This window comes from Trichechus manatus, unplaced genomic scaffold (genome assembly GCF_000243295.1).
Source record: "Trichechus manatus latirostris isolate Lorelei unplaced genomic scaffold, TriManLat1.0 scaffold00057, whole genome shotgun sequence".
Classification (NCBI taxonomy): domain Eukaryota; kingdom Metazoa; phylum Chordata; class Mammalia; order Sirenia; family Trichechidae; genus Trichechus; species Trichechus manatus.
This window is the reverse complement of record NW_004443993.1, coordinates 14,933,540-14,951,529: the sequence shown is the minus strand read 5'-3', so window position 1 is coordinate 14,951,529 and position 17,990 is coordinate 14,933,540. Positions and strand designations below refer to the sequence as shown.

Genomic DNA, 17,990 nt, shown 5'->3' with positions numbered 1-17,990 from the left:
GCTTCCGCGTCCCCGTGCCGTCTCCCAAGTCTCACTCTCTTCCTTCCGCACCCCCAGCCGGCTCAGTTCGGGGAAGCTGCAAGAGTTCGGCGTGGGGGATGGCAGCAAGCTGACGCTGGTGCCCACGGTGGAGGCTGGCCTCATGGTAAATGGCCGCTCGGGGCGGTGTGGCCTGGGGGCCTGGGCACAGCGGGCAGCCCCCTCCCACATGCACTCTTATAGCCCCTGTCACACACTGCCTGGGACCCCCCCCCCCCCTAGTTCTTCCCAGCCCATCCCAGCCAGCAGGGCCCGCTGTCAGAACCCCCTCTCAGGCGTGTGTCCCCTCCCTCTCTGTAGTCCCAGGCCTCACGGCCGGAACAGTCGGTGATGCAGGCCCTGGAGAGCTTGACCGAGACTCAGGTAAGACCCTTGCTGGCCCCTACTTCACCAGGGAGGGGGACGCCCATGGGGACAGACATGGCACCACTAGGAACGCCAGGGGGGCCATTGGTGGCCCCAGCAGGTCTGTGGGCAAGGGGAAGGGATGCCCCGCCTTCATGCCAGCCTGGCCTGGTCACCCTGCTTCCCTCCACCCCCACCAGCATCACCACCTGACCTTGAGGGCTTTCTCTCCCACGGTGGCCACTGTGGGGGAGGGGACAGTGCTTTCACAAGCAACTCGTCTGTGGGGTGACCTTGGCCCATGCGCGTCCCCAGCCCTGCACGCCCCCGCCGCACCCACTGCGGCTTTCCCAAAGTGCCACCGAGTTTCTTCTTTTTTTAAAAAAAAATCTTTTCTGGGTTGCGGAGGGGGTGGGGGTGCGTGGAGAGGGAGACAAGGGAACGACAGGCCTGGGTGATACCTCCTTCCGCCGCCTGCTGTGACCCCTTTGTGGAGGGTGGGGAGTCACCTCGCACCCCTCCCCCTCTGCCCTTTGTTCTCAGCCCCGAGGGTGAGGGGGCGGGGCACAGACAGGATGTTAGGGAAATATTTAGTAACCTGGAGGAGGCAGCGCAGGGGGCGCCATGCTGGCCCCCACCGGTTCCCGGTTTTGTTGCGACTTTTTTTTTTTCCCCCCCCTTCCTCCTTCCTTCATTTTCGGGCGGTGGCGGGCCCTCCCCCTGCGTAGGCCTGGCCACCTCCTAGGCGGCTGACACAGGCCTTGGCAATCCCGTGGCTGCCAGGGTGGGGGAACAGGCGAGGGGGCGGGAAGGTTCCCGGGCCTCCCCACCAGCCAGGCCCTCGGGAAACCTGCTCGGCCGCTTCTCTGGAGGAGGGTTCTTGCTTGCCTCTGCGCCCAGGCCACTTGCCCCCTCCCCAGCAAGTAGGATCCTGCCTGAGGCAGCCGCTGTGGAGGGAGGGGGCCCTCAGGAGCAGGGTGGTCTGCCACCAGGTTGGGGGGAGCTGGGGGTCCCGGGGGGTGGCTGCACGTGACTTCCTGGGGCGACTGTAGACAGAACTCTCCGGGCGCTGGGGGAAGGCTGCGGTTGGCAGGGGCCTCTGGCGGGCTGGGTTCACATCCGCCCCGGGTGCCTGCGTCAGGAGGTGGGGGGGGGGTGCTGGGTGGAGTGACTGGGCGCCCCAGGGCCGCTTCCCTGCCTGGCACAAAGTCATGCCTGCCGTCCCCAGGGAGGAAGTTGCAGGGTGGGGGGGCCCCAGCTGCTCTTGGGAAGCCACCCCTGGGCCCTTCCTGCAAGGGGCGTCTCTGGGCTGGGGGGGGTCTGGCAGCGGGGTAGGGCCCTCGCCCTGCCATCTCCTCCCCCTCCCCACGGCCCCCTTGCAGAGAAGGAGCTGGGTGGAGAGTCGGGAGGCAGTCTGTTCTGAGTCATCCCAGCTTGTGTCACTTCTCAGAAACCTCCGCCCCCCCATCCCAGCCCCTGGGGAGAAAAAGACACTGGCCAGGCCCCAGAGGAGGAGTGCCCCGAAACCGCCAGGGCAGGGGGGCAGTGCACTACCACCACCCCCCACCCACTACAGGCCCACAGCAAAGGGGAGGCAGATTTGAGGGTTAATTTTAGGCAGAGTGGGGTTGAGGCCCTGGGGGACTTAGGCCCCAGGGAATAGGTCAGGGCCCCCTTCTCCAGAGTGGCGCCGCCCCTCAGCCTCTGCCCCGCCCAGGACAGATAAATATTTATCTTGAGAAAGCAAAGGTTAGGATGGAAGAATTTGTACAGGAATTCCACCCACTCACTGGCTGGGTGGTTTAACTGGGAGGGGGCTGAGGCAGGCCCCCCTCCTGCCGTTCACGGGCGTAGAGAATATGGGGCCAGAGAGGGTGGAGCAGCTGTGTGAAGTGTGGGTTATTTGAGGGCAGTCACGTCCAGTTGGGCCCTGCCCCCTCTGGCCTCAGTTTCCCCTTTCAGAACCAAGTTGGCCAGGGAGGGCCAGGCCCTCATCTGACCCGCCTCTGTCCCCCCCCCCCCATGCGGCACCCAGGCCGGGCCGGGCTGGCGGAGGCGGCTTCCGGAAATATCGATTCATTTTATTTAAGCGTCCGTGGCACCGACAGGGACCCCAGAGCCCAGAGAGGGGCGGCGAGAGGCCCCAGGTCACGCAGCGCGGGGGGGCTGGGCTGGGCCGGGCTGGGGGCGTCACATGCAGGGCCCTGGGGCTGACAGGCTGTGCTCCTTCTGCAGGTCAGTGACTTCCTGTCTGGCCGCTCGCCGCTGACCCTGGCGCTGCGCGTAGGTGACCACATGATGTTCGTCCAGCTGCAGCTCGCCGCCCAGCACGCCCCTCTGCAGCATCGGCATGTGCTGGCTGCAGCTGCAGCCGCTGCAGCCCGTGGAGACCCCAGCACAACCACCCCCGTGACCTCACCTTGCCGGCCCGTGTCCAGTGCTGCCCGCGTCCCCCCAGTGCCCAGCAGCCCTGCCCCTGCGTCCCCCTCACCAGTCACAGCTGGCTCCTTTCGATCCCACGCAACCTCTACCACCTGTCCCAAGGTGAGTCTGGGTGAGGGCTATTCTTGGAACCTGAACAGGTGAACTATCTCTAGACTCTGGGAGGGAGTGGGCTCAGAAACCCAAATCTGTCCCTCACTCCAGGTGCCAGTCCCAGACCTCAGGGTGATGGCCTATCCCTAGATTCTGGACTGGGGGACTCTCCCCAGGCCCTGGGCTGACAGGCTATCTCCAGACCCTAGATTACTGGGCCTCCCTTCATCCCTGACTCCTGGGTCATCTTTGCATCCCAAGCTCACAGCCCTTCTCTCTGCCAGCAGATGGACTGTTCCCCGCCGGCCAGCAGCAGTGCCAGCACCACATCCACCCCTGGGGGCAGCCCCGCCCCCCGCCCCCGCAAACCTGGCGCTGTCATCGAAAGCTTCGTGAACCACGCCCCCGGGGTCTTCTCAGGGACCTTCTCTGGTAAGTGTCCCGGCACACGTCTGATCTTGTCTGCGTCTGCATCATTCTCTGAGTGCGTGCACGGGATCAGACACACACCCTCACCAGATCCCGAGGATCTGTGTGCTTGCTCATGCCCGCCCCAGGAACACCCACCTACACCCGTGTGACCAAATGTACTTCTGAGGTCAGTCCTGCGTGCACACGCGTGGCTGCACGTCCTTAGGAGTTCATGTGTACCCTGCAGGTGATTACATATAGACCACATACGTGACCACATACTGTGTGCTCGCTTACACCCCCTTTGGGAACCTGTACACACATGATCATACACACTCACGAAGTCCTGCCTCCACCCCAGGTGATTGCACGCCGAGTCCACATAGGTGACCACGTGTCCGTGCGCTGATTCGTCTCCACCCAGAGTCTATACAGTCATACGGTCACGTGTCCACCGCAGGCGGTTTCACGCTGAGTCCACAGATTGGACGCATGTCATATGCTTGTCTGCCCCCTTGGAGCCCCCGCCCACACATGCGTGTGAGCCAGCACACGTATGTGCTCACCACCCTCCCTCCACTGCAGGCACGCTGCACCCCAATTGTCAGGACAGCAGCGGGCGGCCGCGGCGTGACATCGGCACCATCCTGCAGATCCTCAATGACCTCCTGAGCGCCACACGGCACTACCAGGGTATGCCCCCATCGCTGACCCAGCTGCGCTGCCACGCCCAGTGCACGCCCGCGGCCGCACCGGCCCCCGACCTCGCCCCCAAGTCTACCTCCTGCGAGAAGCTGCCCGCTGCGCCCCCGGCCTCACTGCTGCAGGGCCAGAGCCAGATCCGTATGTGCAAACCGCCGGGCGCGTGCGCACCTGGTAAGTGTCCAGCGCCGTCCGCTGTCTCAGCACCCCCCCTCTGTGAGTTCCAAGCACGCAGCAGCTGACCCGCCGGGGCTGGGGGCACCAGCTGCCGCTTCCCCCACCCGGCTCGGGATGCAGATAAGGGAAACGTGTGTGCTAGGACACAAAGTGTCCTTGTCCACTCTCAAGGGGGTCCCTCCTCACTTCCTTCTCGCCCCCCCGGGGGGCCCCTGTCCAGATGGCGTTCGGAGCAGCTATGAATGGCCTAGTCAGGCCTGGCAGGGTGAGGCGGGGGCCAAAGCCCCCCCCCCCCCCTCGTGGGGGACTTGGGAAAGGCCCAGACGCCTCCGCTCCTGCATGCAGGCGGCCTGGGCCCCTGACGATCTGGCTGCTCCCCTGTCTGTCTGTTGAACAATAACCAGTTCTCCCCAGTGAGCACCCCGGCAGGCAGGAGTTAGGGTCCCCACTTCGTAAGGGAGGGGTGGGTCTCCCCCTGGGTCACGAAACAGCAGGAGGGCTCAAACTCCCGATCCTTCACTCAACAACCATTTTCTCGGGCCAGGCCCTGGGCGGGACCCTGGAGACACAGGGGTTGGGGAGGCAGCCCCCGCCCCCCACCCATGCCCTCCCGGAGTTCCCGGTTCAGCTGGGAGTAGAGCAGTGAGCAAGGAGATGAACAGGAGTCAAGCTGGCGTGCTGAGCCCACTCTAGGCACAAGACTTGTTTCCTTCTTTATCACTTTTATTGTGGCAAAATACGTACAACATCAAACTGCCCATTTTAGACACTTCTAAGGGCACAGTTGTGTTGTAGTAATTGGGTGCAAACAGTTAGTGCTCAGCTGCTCACCAAAATGTTGTTGGTTTGAGTCCACTCAGAGGCACCTTGGAAGAAGAAAGTCCTGGTGATCTACTTCCAAAAAAACCAGCCACTGAAAACCCTACAGAGCACAGTTCTGCTCTGACACACATGGGGTCGCCATGAGTCGGAATCCACTCTGCAGCCGCTGGTTTTAATGACTGCCACCGCTATCTGTTTCCCAAACTTTTGCTTCTCTCTAAACAGAAGCTCCATGCCCATCAGTAAGGCCCTCCTCCCTCTTCTGCAGCCCCTGGCAACCTCTGATCTACTTTGGTCTCTGTGCATTTGCCTGTTGTAACTACTTTTTATAAGTGGGATTATACACCGCATTAAGGAGCCCTGGTGGCATCATGGCTAAGCACTTGGCCGCTACCTGAAAGGTCCAGTGGTTCACACCCATCCAGCAGCTCTGAGAGAGAAAGACCTGGCGATCTGCTCCTGTTAAGATGACAGCCTAGGAAACCCTATGGGGCAGTTGTACTCTTTGGAGTCACTATGAGTTGGAATCCACTCCATGGCACCTGATAACACATGCTATGTGGACATCTGTGTCACTATAGCCACTTCTTGACTGTCCCCACGCCAGGGACAATGCCCAGGCAGACAGGCTGTGCCCAACACACCCGTGGCACTTTCTCTGAAGGTGGGGGGCCCTCGGGAGTCACAGGTCACTCCCTCCATTGCAGGTGACAGGCTGCGGCAGACGGAGAACCGTGCCACACGCTGCAAGGTGGAGCGCCTGCAGCTTCTACTCCAGCAGAAACGGCTCCGCCGGAAGGCCCGGCGCGATGCCCGGGGCCCCTACCACTGGCCGCCCAGCCGCAAGGCCGGCCGCAGCGACAGCAGTGGGGGCGGCGGCGGCGGCGGCTCCAGTGAGGCCGCTGGCCTGGGTCTCGACTTTGAGGACTCCGTCTGGAAGCCAGAAGTGAACCCCGACATCAAGTCCGAGTTCGTGGTGGCTTAGGAAATGGCACCCTCTCCCCTTGCGCCCCGGTGGCTAGGACGCTGGGAGGAGCCGCCGCCGGCGGTGCAGAGCCAGAACCGCAGGCAGCGCACGGAGAGCCCTCCCTCCCCGCGGTCCACGCTCACAGCCACCTTCTCTTCCTTTTTTATGATTCTCACCGTGGTTTCCCAGACGCCCGTGGACCCGGCTCCCTGCCTCCTCGTTTCCTCACACGTGCCCACCTCTTCCTCCGGCTCCGGGTCCCTTCCCGCCCACCCTCCCTAGCTCCAAATATGTAGCATCCTTCCAGATGGCTGAGCTGGGAAGGCGACAGGAAGCCGCCCCCGCCCCTTCCGCTCCGCCCCCTTCGCCACCTCCGCCCCATTCAGGTTTAAAGTCAAATTCTCGATGCCTCATGCACTTTACGGGGAGGGGAGGGGCCCGGAGACCCCCGTCCCACCCCCGCCGCAATCTTAAGGCCAGCAGGCCCGCCTGGGTTGAAAAGGAGAAATCCACACCTGGACCTCACCAGGTCACATGGGGACTGTCCTTGCCACACCTGCCCTTCTCTCTAGTCTCTCTCCATTGTCCCTGTTTTCTGTTTAAAAAAGAAAAAAAAGCAAAGCCGTTTCTGGGGAGAGGCCAGGGCCTGCCTTGGAGTTCAGGTGAGGACGTCGGGCCCTCCTGCCTGGAAAGGAACTGAGGGCGCGGGAACAGACCTCCCGCCTGGGTTCTGCACGGCCCACTCACTGTGCTATTTCCTCCTAAAACGCCACCCTCGGCCCCCACCCCTCTTTTTCTGACCTCCTGCCTGAGCTTGGGGTATTTATAGACTATCGATTTCTTGACTGAGCCAATAGTGGGTTGGGGAATCTCTTGACAACCCAGGAGAGCAAATGGCTGGGGGTCTGGAGAGAGGCTTCCCAGCCCTTCCTGAGGGACAGGGGATTATGGACGGCGCTTCTGGGCGGGGTACTCTCCACAGCCTGGAGGGGGAGGGGTGCTGAGCTGTGAACCCCTGGCCAGGGGCAGCGCTGTGTAGCATTAACCCCCGGGGGGTGGGGGGGTCGCTGCTGGTCTATTTTGGACCCTCCCCACTCAGTGCCCAGACCCTGGGGGTCTGCGGGATCCCCCGGGGCTGTGGGACAAACCCCTGACTGGGGCAATTTCAACGTGGGTGGACTTTTTTTTTTTTTCCAATTCACTTTTTTTTTTTTTTTTTTTTACTGATAATGGAGATGTTGGGGCCTGTCCCGGGCCCTACCTGTCCGTCTCAGTCCTGGCCACACCTGTTTCTGTGTCCTGCGCGCCCCATTCCCCCCACCTCCCGCTTGTCCCCCTCCCTGTAGGTAAGCCCCAGGTCCTCAACCCCCCACTTGATCACGTGTTTAAACAATGGTTTCAGATGTGAACATCATGTGTGACTGTAGCTTTGTAAATTTTTTTGTGGGGGGTGGGCAGGGAGGGGTCAGAGGGGTTAGGGGGTCGAGGGTTTCTTTTCGTTTGTTTTTGGCTTTTTTTTTTGTTTGTTGTTTTCCAAAAAAACAGAAAAGAGAAAAAAGGGGCGGGTTTGTTTTTCCGAATAACTGTCTTGGATTCCTATTTAAACGTGTGTTCTGTTTTGTTTTTTAAACAATTTTTAAATAACGTCTGTGCCTCCGCGGGTCAGAGGGCAGGGGCCCCAGGCAGGAGTGGCCCGCCCTCGCCAGGGCCCCCCCCCCAAGAAAGCATTAACCGCCCTCGGGGGTCGGGTTGTGGGGGTCCTGGCACCTCGCGTGAGTTTACAATATGAAAACATGAAGTTGAGAAAGGAAAAAAAACCTACAAACACCGTGATTTCAAGTAATAAAACAAAATGAAACAAGTGAAGGTTCGCCTGGTTTTCACGGGGGCCCTTGTGGGGAGGGGCGCTTGCCTTGGGGGGCTGTGGGGGAACTTGCCTGTAAGGGGGGGAATGGGCTTTGCCTGAGTGGGAGTGGTCTTGCCTATTTCCAAGAGGGGTCTGGGGTGGCATAGGGGCCTTGCCTGTTCTGGGGGGCTGGGTTGGGATGGGGCCGATTTTCCTGCCCTTGGGTTGGATGGGGGGGTGGGTCTTGCTCATCCTGAGAAGCCTGAGGTGAGGTGGCGGGGGCTGGGGTGACGTGAGGTGGTATTGCCCATCCCAGAGTGGGCGATGGGAAGTGAGCTCCCAGGCGACCAGCGGAGGAGTGGGGTGTGGTCTGGGAGTGGTTCCCACGCCCCCTCCCTAGCCTGAGGGGACAGGAAGTTGCCTGGGGGAGGAGCGAGGGGGCGGCTACTTCCCGGTACTAAGGCCGGAAGGCCCGCAGGGCGTGGGGGCACAGGCTTGCCCATTTACTGTTTGACCTGGGCGGGCCCCTTGTCCTTCCGTCCAGCCTCAGTACCTGGGTCTGTGAAATGCATTGTGCGGTCAACGAGAACGTAGGGCTCAGTAGCCTGTGGAGAAAGAGACCCAGCTGCCGGCTCTGGGCCTCAGTTTCCCCAACCACAGGGCGTGAGAGGCAGCTCTTGCTGTTTTTTTGCAGACTCAGCACTGTCTGGCTTGCTGCAGTGAGCTCACAGGGCAGGCCTCTGGTGCCGCAGATGGGTGGTCCCTGGCCCAACCCCGGCTCCCACCCCCAATCCTCAAACGGGGCTCAAGCCGGCGCCATGGGCTGGCATTCAAGGCCTCCAAGGCAGAGTCCAGCCTGGGTGACCCCTCCGGGTCCCTCCACAGCCACGCCCCAGCCTTGCATGCTGGTGCTCCCTGGCTCCCTGGCATCAAACCTCCAGGGCCTTTACCCAGGCTGTGCCCTATGCCAGGAACACCCCTCCCAGCAGGCCTTCTGGCTCTGCCTGGGAACTTCCCCAGTGGGCACCGCCCACCCCTCCCCCGGCACAGTCCTGCCTGTTTCTCTGCCCCAGCCCCTCTGCTGGCCCCTGGATTCCTGCTCTTTTCCGCCTGCCCCAGCCTGGGGCTCCCCAGGGCCTCCATGGGGCCCCAGCCTCAACCATCTTGGAACTGGGTAGAGACACAGAACAGCCATCATTATCCTTGATGTCCTTTATACCTGTATTTCCTCATATGACAGTCAAGACGACCTGAGAGATGTAATTATACTCCCATTTTATAGATGAGGAAACTGAGGTCGCATTGACAAGCCATTTGTCCCAGTGTTTGTGAAATTATGCGGCCCCCACCCCTGCCCAAGTCTCTTACATCTGCCTCACTGGAGAAACCCCCCGTCACTCCCAAGTCATCCTCCACCCACCCAGCGCCCAACAGCAGGAAGACAGAGGCCAGGTCAGGCTGACCCCTCCAGACCTCAGACCCCATTTGTCAGTGGGTGAGAGAATGGCCCCACGGGGCCTCAGGCAGGGCCACAGGGCAGTGCCTGCCGGTGGGAGAGCTCAGGTGGGAGCCCCTAGCACTGGAGGGTCTGAGGGGACTCGATGGTGCTCTGGGGGATCTGAAGGGTCAGAGGCTTTGCTCCGAGGGTCTGAGGGGCACGGTCCTGCACGGGGTCTAGAAGGACACCACCCTGGGGTGGGGGCTGTCTGAGCTGTTTGCTCCTCTGCCCCCTACGCCTCCCCAAAGCGCCCACGCCTGCCCCAGCAGGTGCCCTGGGGGCTGTCCGGGCCAGCTTGGCCTGAGCCCGGCCTAGGGGGTGCAGCGGTCGGAAGGGGTCACAGGAGGAGGTCATGTGTGAGTTGGGAGGCATAGAAAGGTAAACTGAGGCGCGGAGAGCAAAGAGCTGCCGGGATCACAAGGGGCGGGGCCGGCCTTGCACCTCCCGCTCCCTCCATTGAGAAAAAGCTGAATGGGAGGGGGCGGCCCCGGAACCCGCGGGGATGGAAACGCGGTTTCCAAGGCAACGCGCCTCGAAACTGGCCTGACGTCACCCCTTCCCCCGACCTCTCAACGGGAGGCCCAGACCACGCCCCTCCCGAACGGAGACGCCTCATTGGTGGCCGCGCAGTTCTCTTATCTGCACACCCAATAGCAGTGCAGAGTTGCCCCCGGGAGGCGGGACTTCATCCTGGCTGGGTCGAGTGCGCAAGCGTGAACGCGGAGGCACCGCTGTCCCCTCCCCCAACGTCTGCCAACTTGGGGGCGGGAGACGCGACGCAGCTCAGGGTCTGATGGCTGCGGCGGAGCCGGGACGGAAGAGGGGGCGTAGCTGGGGGCGCTGCACGTGGACCCCAGCACAGGCACGCTCACATGCACCCCTCCCTGCACGCCCAGGCGTTTCCTGCCGCCCTCGCCCCACCCTGCCCCCGCGTGCCCGGCACCAGGCTGGGGGAAGTCGGATTGGGGGATTCCACAGGGAGCAGGGGCTTTGCGGCTGAGGCTTTGTCAAAGGCGTAGGAGTTTGCCAACAGCAGGACGGCAAGGTGCCCAGCTCAGCATGAAAGCCGGGGGCATTTGGAGAGCAGCTGGGAAGAAAAAAAGCACCCCGAGTCTGTGACTTGAGGGATGACATGGGGACCCGGGGAGAAGAGCAGGTTGTGGGGAGCAGAGTCCAGTTTAGCCGAATCCGGGACATCCAGGGGGCGACTGGACCCTCTGCTGGGGCTTAGCAGAGAGCACTAATGGGAAGTCTGGCAGTGGCCAGGGTAGCGCAGGTGGACATGTGACCAAGGGTGCAGAGGTAGGTGGGCAGATGGAGCTGTGGTTTCGGTGGCTGGAAGCCCAGGGCGTTACCTGAAGGTGGCTTCGGTTTCACAGCCAAGTAGGAGGCCAGGGGTCCGCTGGGAGGGACAGAGATTCGGGGAAGGGGAGAAAGTTCCAAATGGTTGTCCAGGAGGTGGGAGGACCCATCAAGGGCTGGAGGCCGGCGGGGGGGAGCGGGGGGGGGGAAGTGTCAAGAATTCCACACATCACTTGCCACCTGGCTGTGGGCTTGGTCTTGAGCAGGACAGGGAGTCCACTCCGAAAAGGCCAGAGTGAACAGGGGTGTCTTTGCCAGGTGGGGGTGCATGTTGGCAAAAACCACTGGTCCAAGGCTAGACCCTGGGGCTAGCCTGGGAAGAGGGCTGGAGATAGATTTGGGCAGGGGCTGGCTGTGTGCACAGGTGTGGATGCCAAGTCGTGAGGGAGCCGGGCTGGGAGCCTCGGACCTGGTCTGTGACCTCACAGGTGAGCAGTGATCCTGCCTGAGGAGGCGGCTGTGGGCGGGCGGGCAGGAGAAGGTCACCAGGGGTCATGGCTGTCTGCTTGAAGCCAGATTCCCAGGGGGTGGCCAAATGGGTACTGTGAGTTGGCGCCAGGGTTCTGAAATGCCCAGGGCCACGGTCAGGAGGTGTCTTGGGGAGGGCAGCAAGGAGGAGCCTGGCCTCTGGGGAGCTGGTGCCCCATTGGGCGGGGTCCTGCAACCCCAGCACCCAGCAGGGTGCCCCAGGCACAGATGCCCCCACCAGGCCTGGGCGGGACCCCGCCTCCTGTCAGGGCCCCATGGTAATGGGAGTTGCTGAGCTGGAGGCTGGGGATGTTGCCACCCGTGACCAAGAGCTTGGGGCCCCACCCAGGAGTCTGACTCCAGCCCTGGGTGGGCGGAGAACAGGCAACCTCTGGTGTCACCTGGGACAGGTGAGCCGCCCAGCCTCGCCTGTGGGGAGCGGTGGCAGTCACCTGGGGCTCTGCCGCTGAGGCTGCCTGCCTTGCTCCCTGTCTTTGTCTACTTGTTTGCCACCTCCGTTTACCTCCCCCTCTATCTGCCCTTTCCCCCCTCAGTCTATTCCTCCCCCCTCCTTCTGCCCCTCCCCCTCTACTTCTCTTTTCCTGTGTCCCTGTCTCTGTTTCTTTTCTGCCTCGTCGGTCCCTCGGCCTCTATTTCTGTCTCTGTCTCCATCTCTCCGGCGGTCTTGTCTATTTTTGTCCGTTCCTGTCCCACCATCTCCTCTCCTCGTCCCTGGCCCCTCCCCACTTCCGCCCCCTCTTGGGGGGCCCCCCTCTTTCACCCTGCTCGCATTCCAGCCGCCACCCCCGCCTACCGCCCCTCCCTGGGGCCAGCTGTCGAGGTGTGTGCCCGGGATAGAGGTGGTGGGCTCGGCTGGGTCAGAGGTCGGGGAGGGGGGCGGGGCGGAGCAGACGGGGAGGGCACCCCTAACCCCTCTGGAATGTGGGTGGGGCCGGCCCCCACAAGGAGGCGGTCACCCCCGAGGCAGGCACCCCAGCGGAACTGGAGACTGGTGGGGCTAGCTGCAGGAGGCAGCTGGTTACAACTGCCACGTACACACCCCGGACGGGGGACACAACCCAACAGACCCCCAGAGGCTAAACACCTACCCTCAACTCACACCCAGGGGTCCCTACAGCCCATGACACCCTTCTCACTCCTCAACAGGCAATGAGCACTTACTGAGCCCTGCCTGTCCCAGGCCCCTGGTCTTCCATACAGCAACACCCCCCCAAACACACCATTCAACCCAGCCCCTGACTCTACCACAGCACGTGACACCCCAACTGTATTGTCCTCAAAACAAACAACACCCCCTACTCTCAGCCTGTGCCCAGACCTCCAGCACAAAACCCCAAAATAGAACATTACACCAGGCAACCCCAACTCAGATATAAAGCAAAAACCAAGCCCGTTGCCGTGGAGTCAATTCTGACTCATAGCAACCCTATAGGAATGAGTAGAACTGCCCCATAGGGTTTCTGAGGAGATGGTGGATTCAAACTGCTGACCTCCTGGTTAGCAGCTGAGCTCTTAACCACGGTGCCACCAGACACACGCAGACAACCCCAAAGGCAGCACCTCCCCAGACACAGCCCTCGAGATGGGAACACCCTGACCGTGCTCCAGCCACAAACACTGCCTACCGACCGTCCACAGAAGCATATCCAGCCACATGCCGCTCCCAGCCTGGCCATCTGGATGGGGACGGAGGGGTGTGTGTGTCAGTGCCCCATGACTTACCCATTAAAAAGCCTTTTTATTATTGTTGGAGATTTCAAGTGGAATTTGAACACTTAAAGCCACAGTAGGCAATTCTGTGTGGCCTGTACCATCAAGAAAGAAGAGAAAAACCCAGATTAACTGGGCACGCCTGTGACGCTTTTCTCTGTGGTCACTGTTGGACACTGACTCTCTGACGCCCATTTCTCAGAGAAAGCAGCTGAGGGCCAGAGAGGGGCCTGGGTGCTGCCTACCCACCCAGCTGGCCACCTGCCCATGGCTGACTCTTGACTTGTGTCTGTTGTTAGGTGCCATGGAGTGACGGCGGCCTTACGTACAAGCAGAGTGAAACGCTGCCCCGTCCTGCGCCATGTTTACAGTCCTGTTTGAGCCTGTGGCTGTGCCATTGGGATCCTCGAGGGGCGGGAGGGGCCTGCTTTGTGGCTGAACGGTGTGGTACACTGCACCCACCCCGTGGGCACATGGGGCGCCCTGCAAGTATACAGGGCGTGTACCTGTGCTGCTGTGCGTTCCTGACTCATACTTGGTATGTCCCTTAGCCCCTGTGACTGTCCCAGGGGTCACTATCCATTGGTTCCACCCTGGTGACTGCCACAAGCCCCAGGCAGGGGCCCTTCTGCTTCTCCTCGTCCTTGCAGGAATCCTGTGTGGCTCCATGCACACGCAGGTGGGCCCGTGGTCATATGAGTGGACAGGAGCTTGATAGCACAGGGGCCACGCAACATCTGAGGCTGCCTGGGGGGCGGGCTATGGACCCTGCCCCTCCCCCAGTCTTGGAAACTAGGTGGGTTGTCCCCAGCCCCCACACAGGCCAGCCACCAGCCACCAGACCCCTGGGGTCTTCTGTGCATGTGTGCGCTCACGTATTCCACAGGCATTTAGTATGCGTTGTATATGTAAATGAATGCAAGCTGATGCGTATTCCTGGTGCGTCTGTGCACTTGCCACAGTCCTGCCTTAGTTTCTCTCAGTAGAAGGGGTCCTCCGTTCGTGTCCCTGGGGGCATCGTGAGGACAGAAAGAGCAAGCACGTGTGTGACCCCAGGGGGCACATAGCTGTGTGCGTGGCCGGGCTTCACTCTGCACTGTCTCGTGTTCTTGGCACCAGGCACACGGACGGGAGATTTAGGGTGGGCTGTGCGTGCACTTGGTAGGGCTGCAGTTGTGTATGGCCCATTGGGATGCTGAGAGCATGTGTACTTGTGACTGTGCACCATGGGTATACTGCAGGGACACGGGTGTGCACACGTATGGTGCATCCACAGGATGTGTGTGCCAGGGGTGTCCCTTTGCGCCCCAGGCGCGGCCCCCCTCAGCTGGGACGGCTGGGAGCAGTTAGGCCTCTTCTGCGGCCTCCACATTCCTGAGCCCTGACTCAGGCCTGTGGGGAGGGGCTGAGTCACCCAGACCCAGGGCCCAGGCCTGGCCTGGTGGGTCCCCACTCACCCTGCCCTGCCTGTCCTCCACCATGGAGACCCTGCCAAGGAACAGGAGGGAAATTGAGGCCTGGGTGCTGTCCTGTTTGGGCTCTCCTGTGTGACAGACACCTGGGGCCTCCTAGGGAATTGGATGCCGGTGGGAGCTAGGGGAGGGGCAGGCCTAACCCTTGCTCTGTTGGGCTTCTGGCTTCTTGCTAAGTCTCCCCCGCCCCCGAGGCCCCGAGGCCCTCCTGTCGCTGACAAAGCATGAGTTCCCACCGCAGGGCACATGTGACACACACACAGCCCTGTCCCCAGCTGCTCCGGCGTCCAGGCCCAATTGTGCACTTATAATCGGGTCGCAGCACACACAGCACCATGCAAACATGGGTACACGCTCCCGATGCAGACGTGTTCCTGTGTCCGCACACGCACACGAGTGGCCTGGGTTTCTTGCACGCGCTTTCACGCCCGTGTGCACGCGCTGGAGCATACACGGCCCTATTTCTCCGTCTTCGTGCCCATGAGCCCCCTGCCTACGGGCTCACGGGTGCACGCAGACCCTCTCCAAGGCCCCGTATCCCCACCCGGGCTTCGGGCCCCGCGCATCTGGGCTCCTCTCCGCGCCCCCGCCAGGCGGCCGCCAGGTGCACAGTCCGGCCCCCGCCCGGCCGGGAGGGGCGCTAATTACGCGGCCCTGGGGTCCCCCCACGCGCCTTTCATCCCGGCGCGCCCGACCCGGGCCAGACGCTCATTACGCCTCCCGCTCGGTCATTAGAGGGGTCGGAGAAGGCCTGGCGTCCGGCAGGCCCGGCCCTCGGGGAAGGCGGGGGAGGCGCGGCCCTACCCCAGTCTCCAGGGCGACGTCGCGCGGGGGGGGGGAGTAGGGCGGGGCGGGCGCCTGCGGGCTGCGGGGGCGGACGGCTGGGGAGGGGGCGGGTTTGTGAATGGGCCGCGGGGCCTGCAGGACAGAGAGAGACCCGGAGACCTCGCGCTTGATCCCCGTCCCCGGCCCGGCTATTCGGAGCCGCCGCTCCCCACGCGCGGACAAAGGTGGGCGTGGGGGCGGCGGGCGAAGCCACCCCCAGTGTCCAGGCGCCGAGGTGCGCACGCACGCCTCGCGGGGTTGCGCGGGGACGGGCGTCCGCGCAGTGGCCAGTCGGGGCCGGTGGGGACTAGGGGCGCCAAGAGGAGCCCTCTGCCATGTTCTCCCCCCAACTCCGGGCCCGTCCCTCGGGGCCTGGACCACGGGGGTGGATCTGAGGCCCCGGCCAGAGTGACAGGCTGAGGCCGCAGCGCCCCCTCGTGTCTGCGATGCAGAGCGCGCTTCGCGCGCAGGTCCGGTGTAGTGCCGCAGAAGCCGCGGAGGGATAAAGGTGGTCTCACCCTCTGAGAACCCCCCCACCGGGACACACAGGGACCGTCATGGGTAGACACCGAGTCACGGGTGCACAGACACAGGGAACCACGGAGACCAGGTACCCTGACAAGTATACACCTGAGACGCAGGTACAAATGCTGATGCACGTAGGGACGGGTACCCGCAGTGAGTTATGGGTACACGCCAACGTGAGAACACGCGAAGAATCGGGTGCCCAGAAAGTACGCGCATTCGTGGGTACACACGAGGACAGAGGATCGCCTGGCAGTGAGCATCTGGTAACTGTGTACTGGAGCGATGAATGAATGAATGAGCCCAGCGTGTCATAAAAGCAGCAACAGGCAGAGACACAGACCCAGAGGACAATGTAGTGGGGGGATCCAGGGTCCCCGTGGCCTGGTCTCGGGCAGGAGGCAGTGGCTCCTGTCTTTGCTGGGGTTGCAAATCAGAAAAGGTGGGCCTGTATTGCTCCTGCCCCCCACAAGTCGCTTTCCTGGGGCTCCAGTGCGTGGGCCCCACACCTCAACTGGGCCCCGGGAGGGGGAGCTGAGTGCTGATGTTTCTCCCTGTTCCTTTTAATAACCACCCTGCGTGAGGGGCTGACGCAGCAGCTACTGCTGCTGACAGGGAGTTGCATGGGAGGGGGGCTGTGGCGTGGGGTTTCGAGGTGCGGGGGGGTGGCAATGAGTCACACAGCTGCCGCCTGGGGGAGGGGACCCCGAGCTGATGAGGGGTCTGGGCACCCTTGTCCCTGGAGACAGTGTCCCTGCCCTTGTCCCGTGCTGTGAGGGTCAGTGAGACCCACTTGGAGAGGGGTGAACAGCAAAAGGGAGGGTGTTTCTGCCCCATCACTGACCCCAGTCGTCTGCAGGGGGGCCTGCTCTCCGAAGGCTTTCTGGGGTAGGGTTATAGGTTGGATCTCTGGTCTGGGCCGGTGGGGGCTCAGAACTGGCTTCTCCCACCCCCAGAAGGGGGCCTGGAGCCGAGGCCTGGGCAAAGGCAGACGGTGGCCACAAGGGGGACCTCAGAGGCCTTCGGGCTCCGTGGGAGAAGCCTTAGGGGTGAGGGTCTTTGCAAAGCTGGTCCCAATGATAGTAGAGATCTTGGGGATCCTCCATGGTCCCAGAGCCAGGCTCAACAGATGTCTTTGGAAAGACAAGACAAGACCAGGGGAGCGTCGGAGCGGCCCCTTCCTCTCCAGTGGGTTGTGAGTGGGTTGTAAGTGTGCAGAATTTCAGGTGTGCAGAATCGTCGCGTTTTCGCTGTCTGGGGGCTGAGGAAGTACATGGTGAGGGGGCGCCTGGATGCTGAGCTGAATATTGGCGTGCAGTGAGGCTTCGGGGGCTGAGCTGAGCGTGGGTTTGGGGGCCAGGTGAGGGTTGTGGAGTGAGACGCAGGCGACGTGGGTGAAGTCGGAGTTCGGTGAGGGGTGGGTTGAGGTTTTTAGGCCATGGGTTGGGTGAAGTTGGGGTGCCAATTAGGAAGAATTGAGATCGTGGTGGTGAATATTGGGGCTAGTCTGAGTGTTGGGGTTTGGGTGGAGTATTGGCGTCGATCATGGGAAGTGGTGTATCCAGGAGCATTGGGGCCCTGGGAGTACTGGGGTATCGGTTATGTTGACCAGGGGTTCAGATGAAGTCGGGGTGTCTGAGCTGGGGCCCTTAGTGGGGATATGGACCCCAGGTGAGTTCGGTATATCAGCGATTGCTGGAGCACAGACAAGGCCGGGGTTCGGGCGACACCGGGGGAATGCCCACAAAGCTCCGGCCCTTGGAAGCCGTGGCCTGAGGCCTCTTTGTTCCCGGAGGCAGGGACAGGGCGCGCGGAAGTGGGTCAGCCCTGTCCCCGCCCCGCCCCCCGCGTGCGCGGACGGGGAACTGCGTTTCGGAAACGACCCCACCAATCACCGTGCCAGGCGACAGCGCGTGGCAAGGGGCGGGGCCGGGATAGGCCCAGCCCCGCATCTCATGAATATGAGGCGCGGCCGCGTTGTCCGGTGTCTCGGATTGGCCCGCGCGGCGCGGGGGGCGGGCCTAAGGCGGGGCCCGGCGGCGGCATATATAAGGCCGGGCTGCGGGGCGCCCCCCCTCACTCGCGCGTTAGGAGGCTCAGGTTGTTGTGCTGCGCTGTCTTCCCGCCTGCGTCAAGGACCTGCCCGGCTCAGTGGTGAGGGTCCTGGCGGCAACGGCTCGGAGAAGCCAGAGGCGGCGGGCGGCTTGCGGCCGGCAGGCGAGGCGAGGCTGCGGCGGCACGCCCCTGGGCGGGTCGGCGGCCGGG

At 62.5% G+C, this 17,990-nt stretch overlaps 2 protein-coding genes across 5 annotated transcripts in view; both read left to right on the top strand.

Annotated features, from left to right (window-relative positions):
• Positions 1 to 40: 40 nt before the first annotated feature.
• MIDN (midnolin) lies at positions 41 to 6,174 on the top strand (the record flags this gene model as incomplete). Its single annotated transcript, XM_023733165.1, has 6 exons — positions 41 to 145; positions 340 to 402; positions 2,620 to 2,928; positions 3,204 to 3,351; positions 3,916 to 4,206; positions 5,739 to 6,174. Coding segments are annotated over 6 exons (1,194 nt in total), but the record flags the coding sequence as incomplete, so codon positions are not given.
• Positions 6,175 to 17,799: 11,625 nt separating this feature from the next.
• CIRBP (cold inducible RNA binding protein) overlaps positions 17,800 to 17,990 on the top strand; it is a 3,570-nt gene continuing 3,379 nt past the window's right edge. For 2 of the 4 annotated variants that reach the window (XM_023733336.1, XM_023733335.1), the window contains exon 1: positions 17,809 to 17,947. The gene's annotated coding sequence lies outside the window, so the exon portion shown is untranslated. Of the gene's footprint in view, positions 17,948 to 17,990 lie in introns of all 4 variants that reach the window. The other 2 variants (XM_023733334.1, XM_004378513.2) reach the window with 2 other exon arrangements.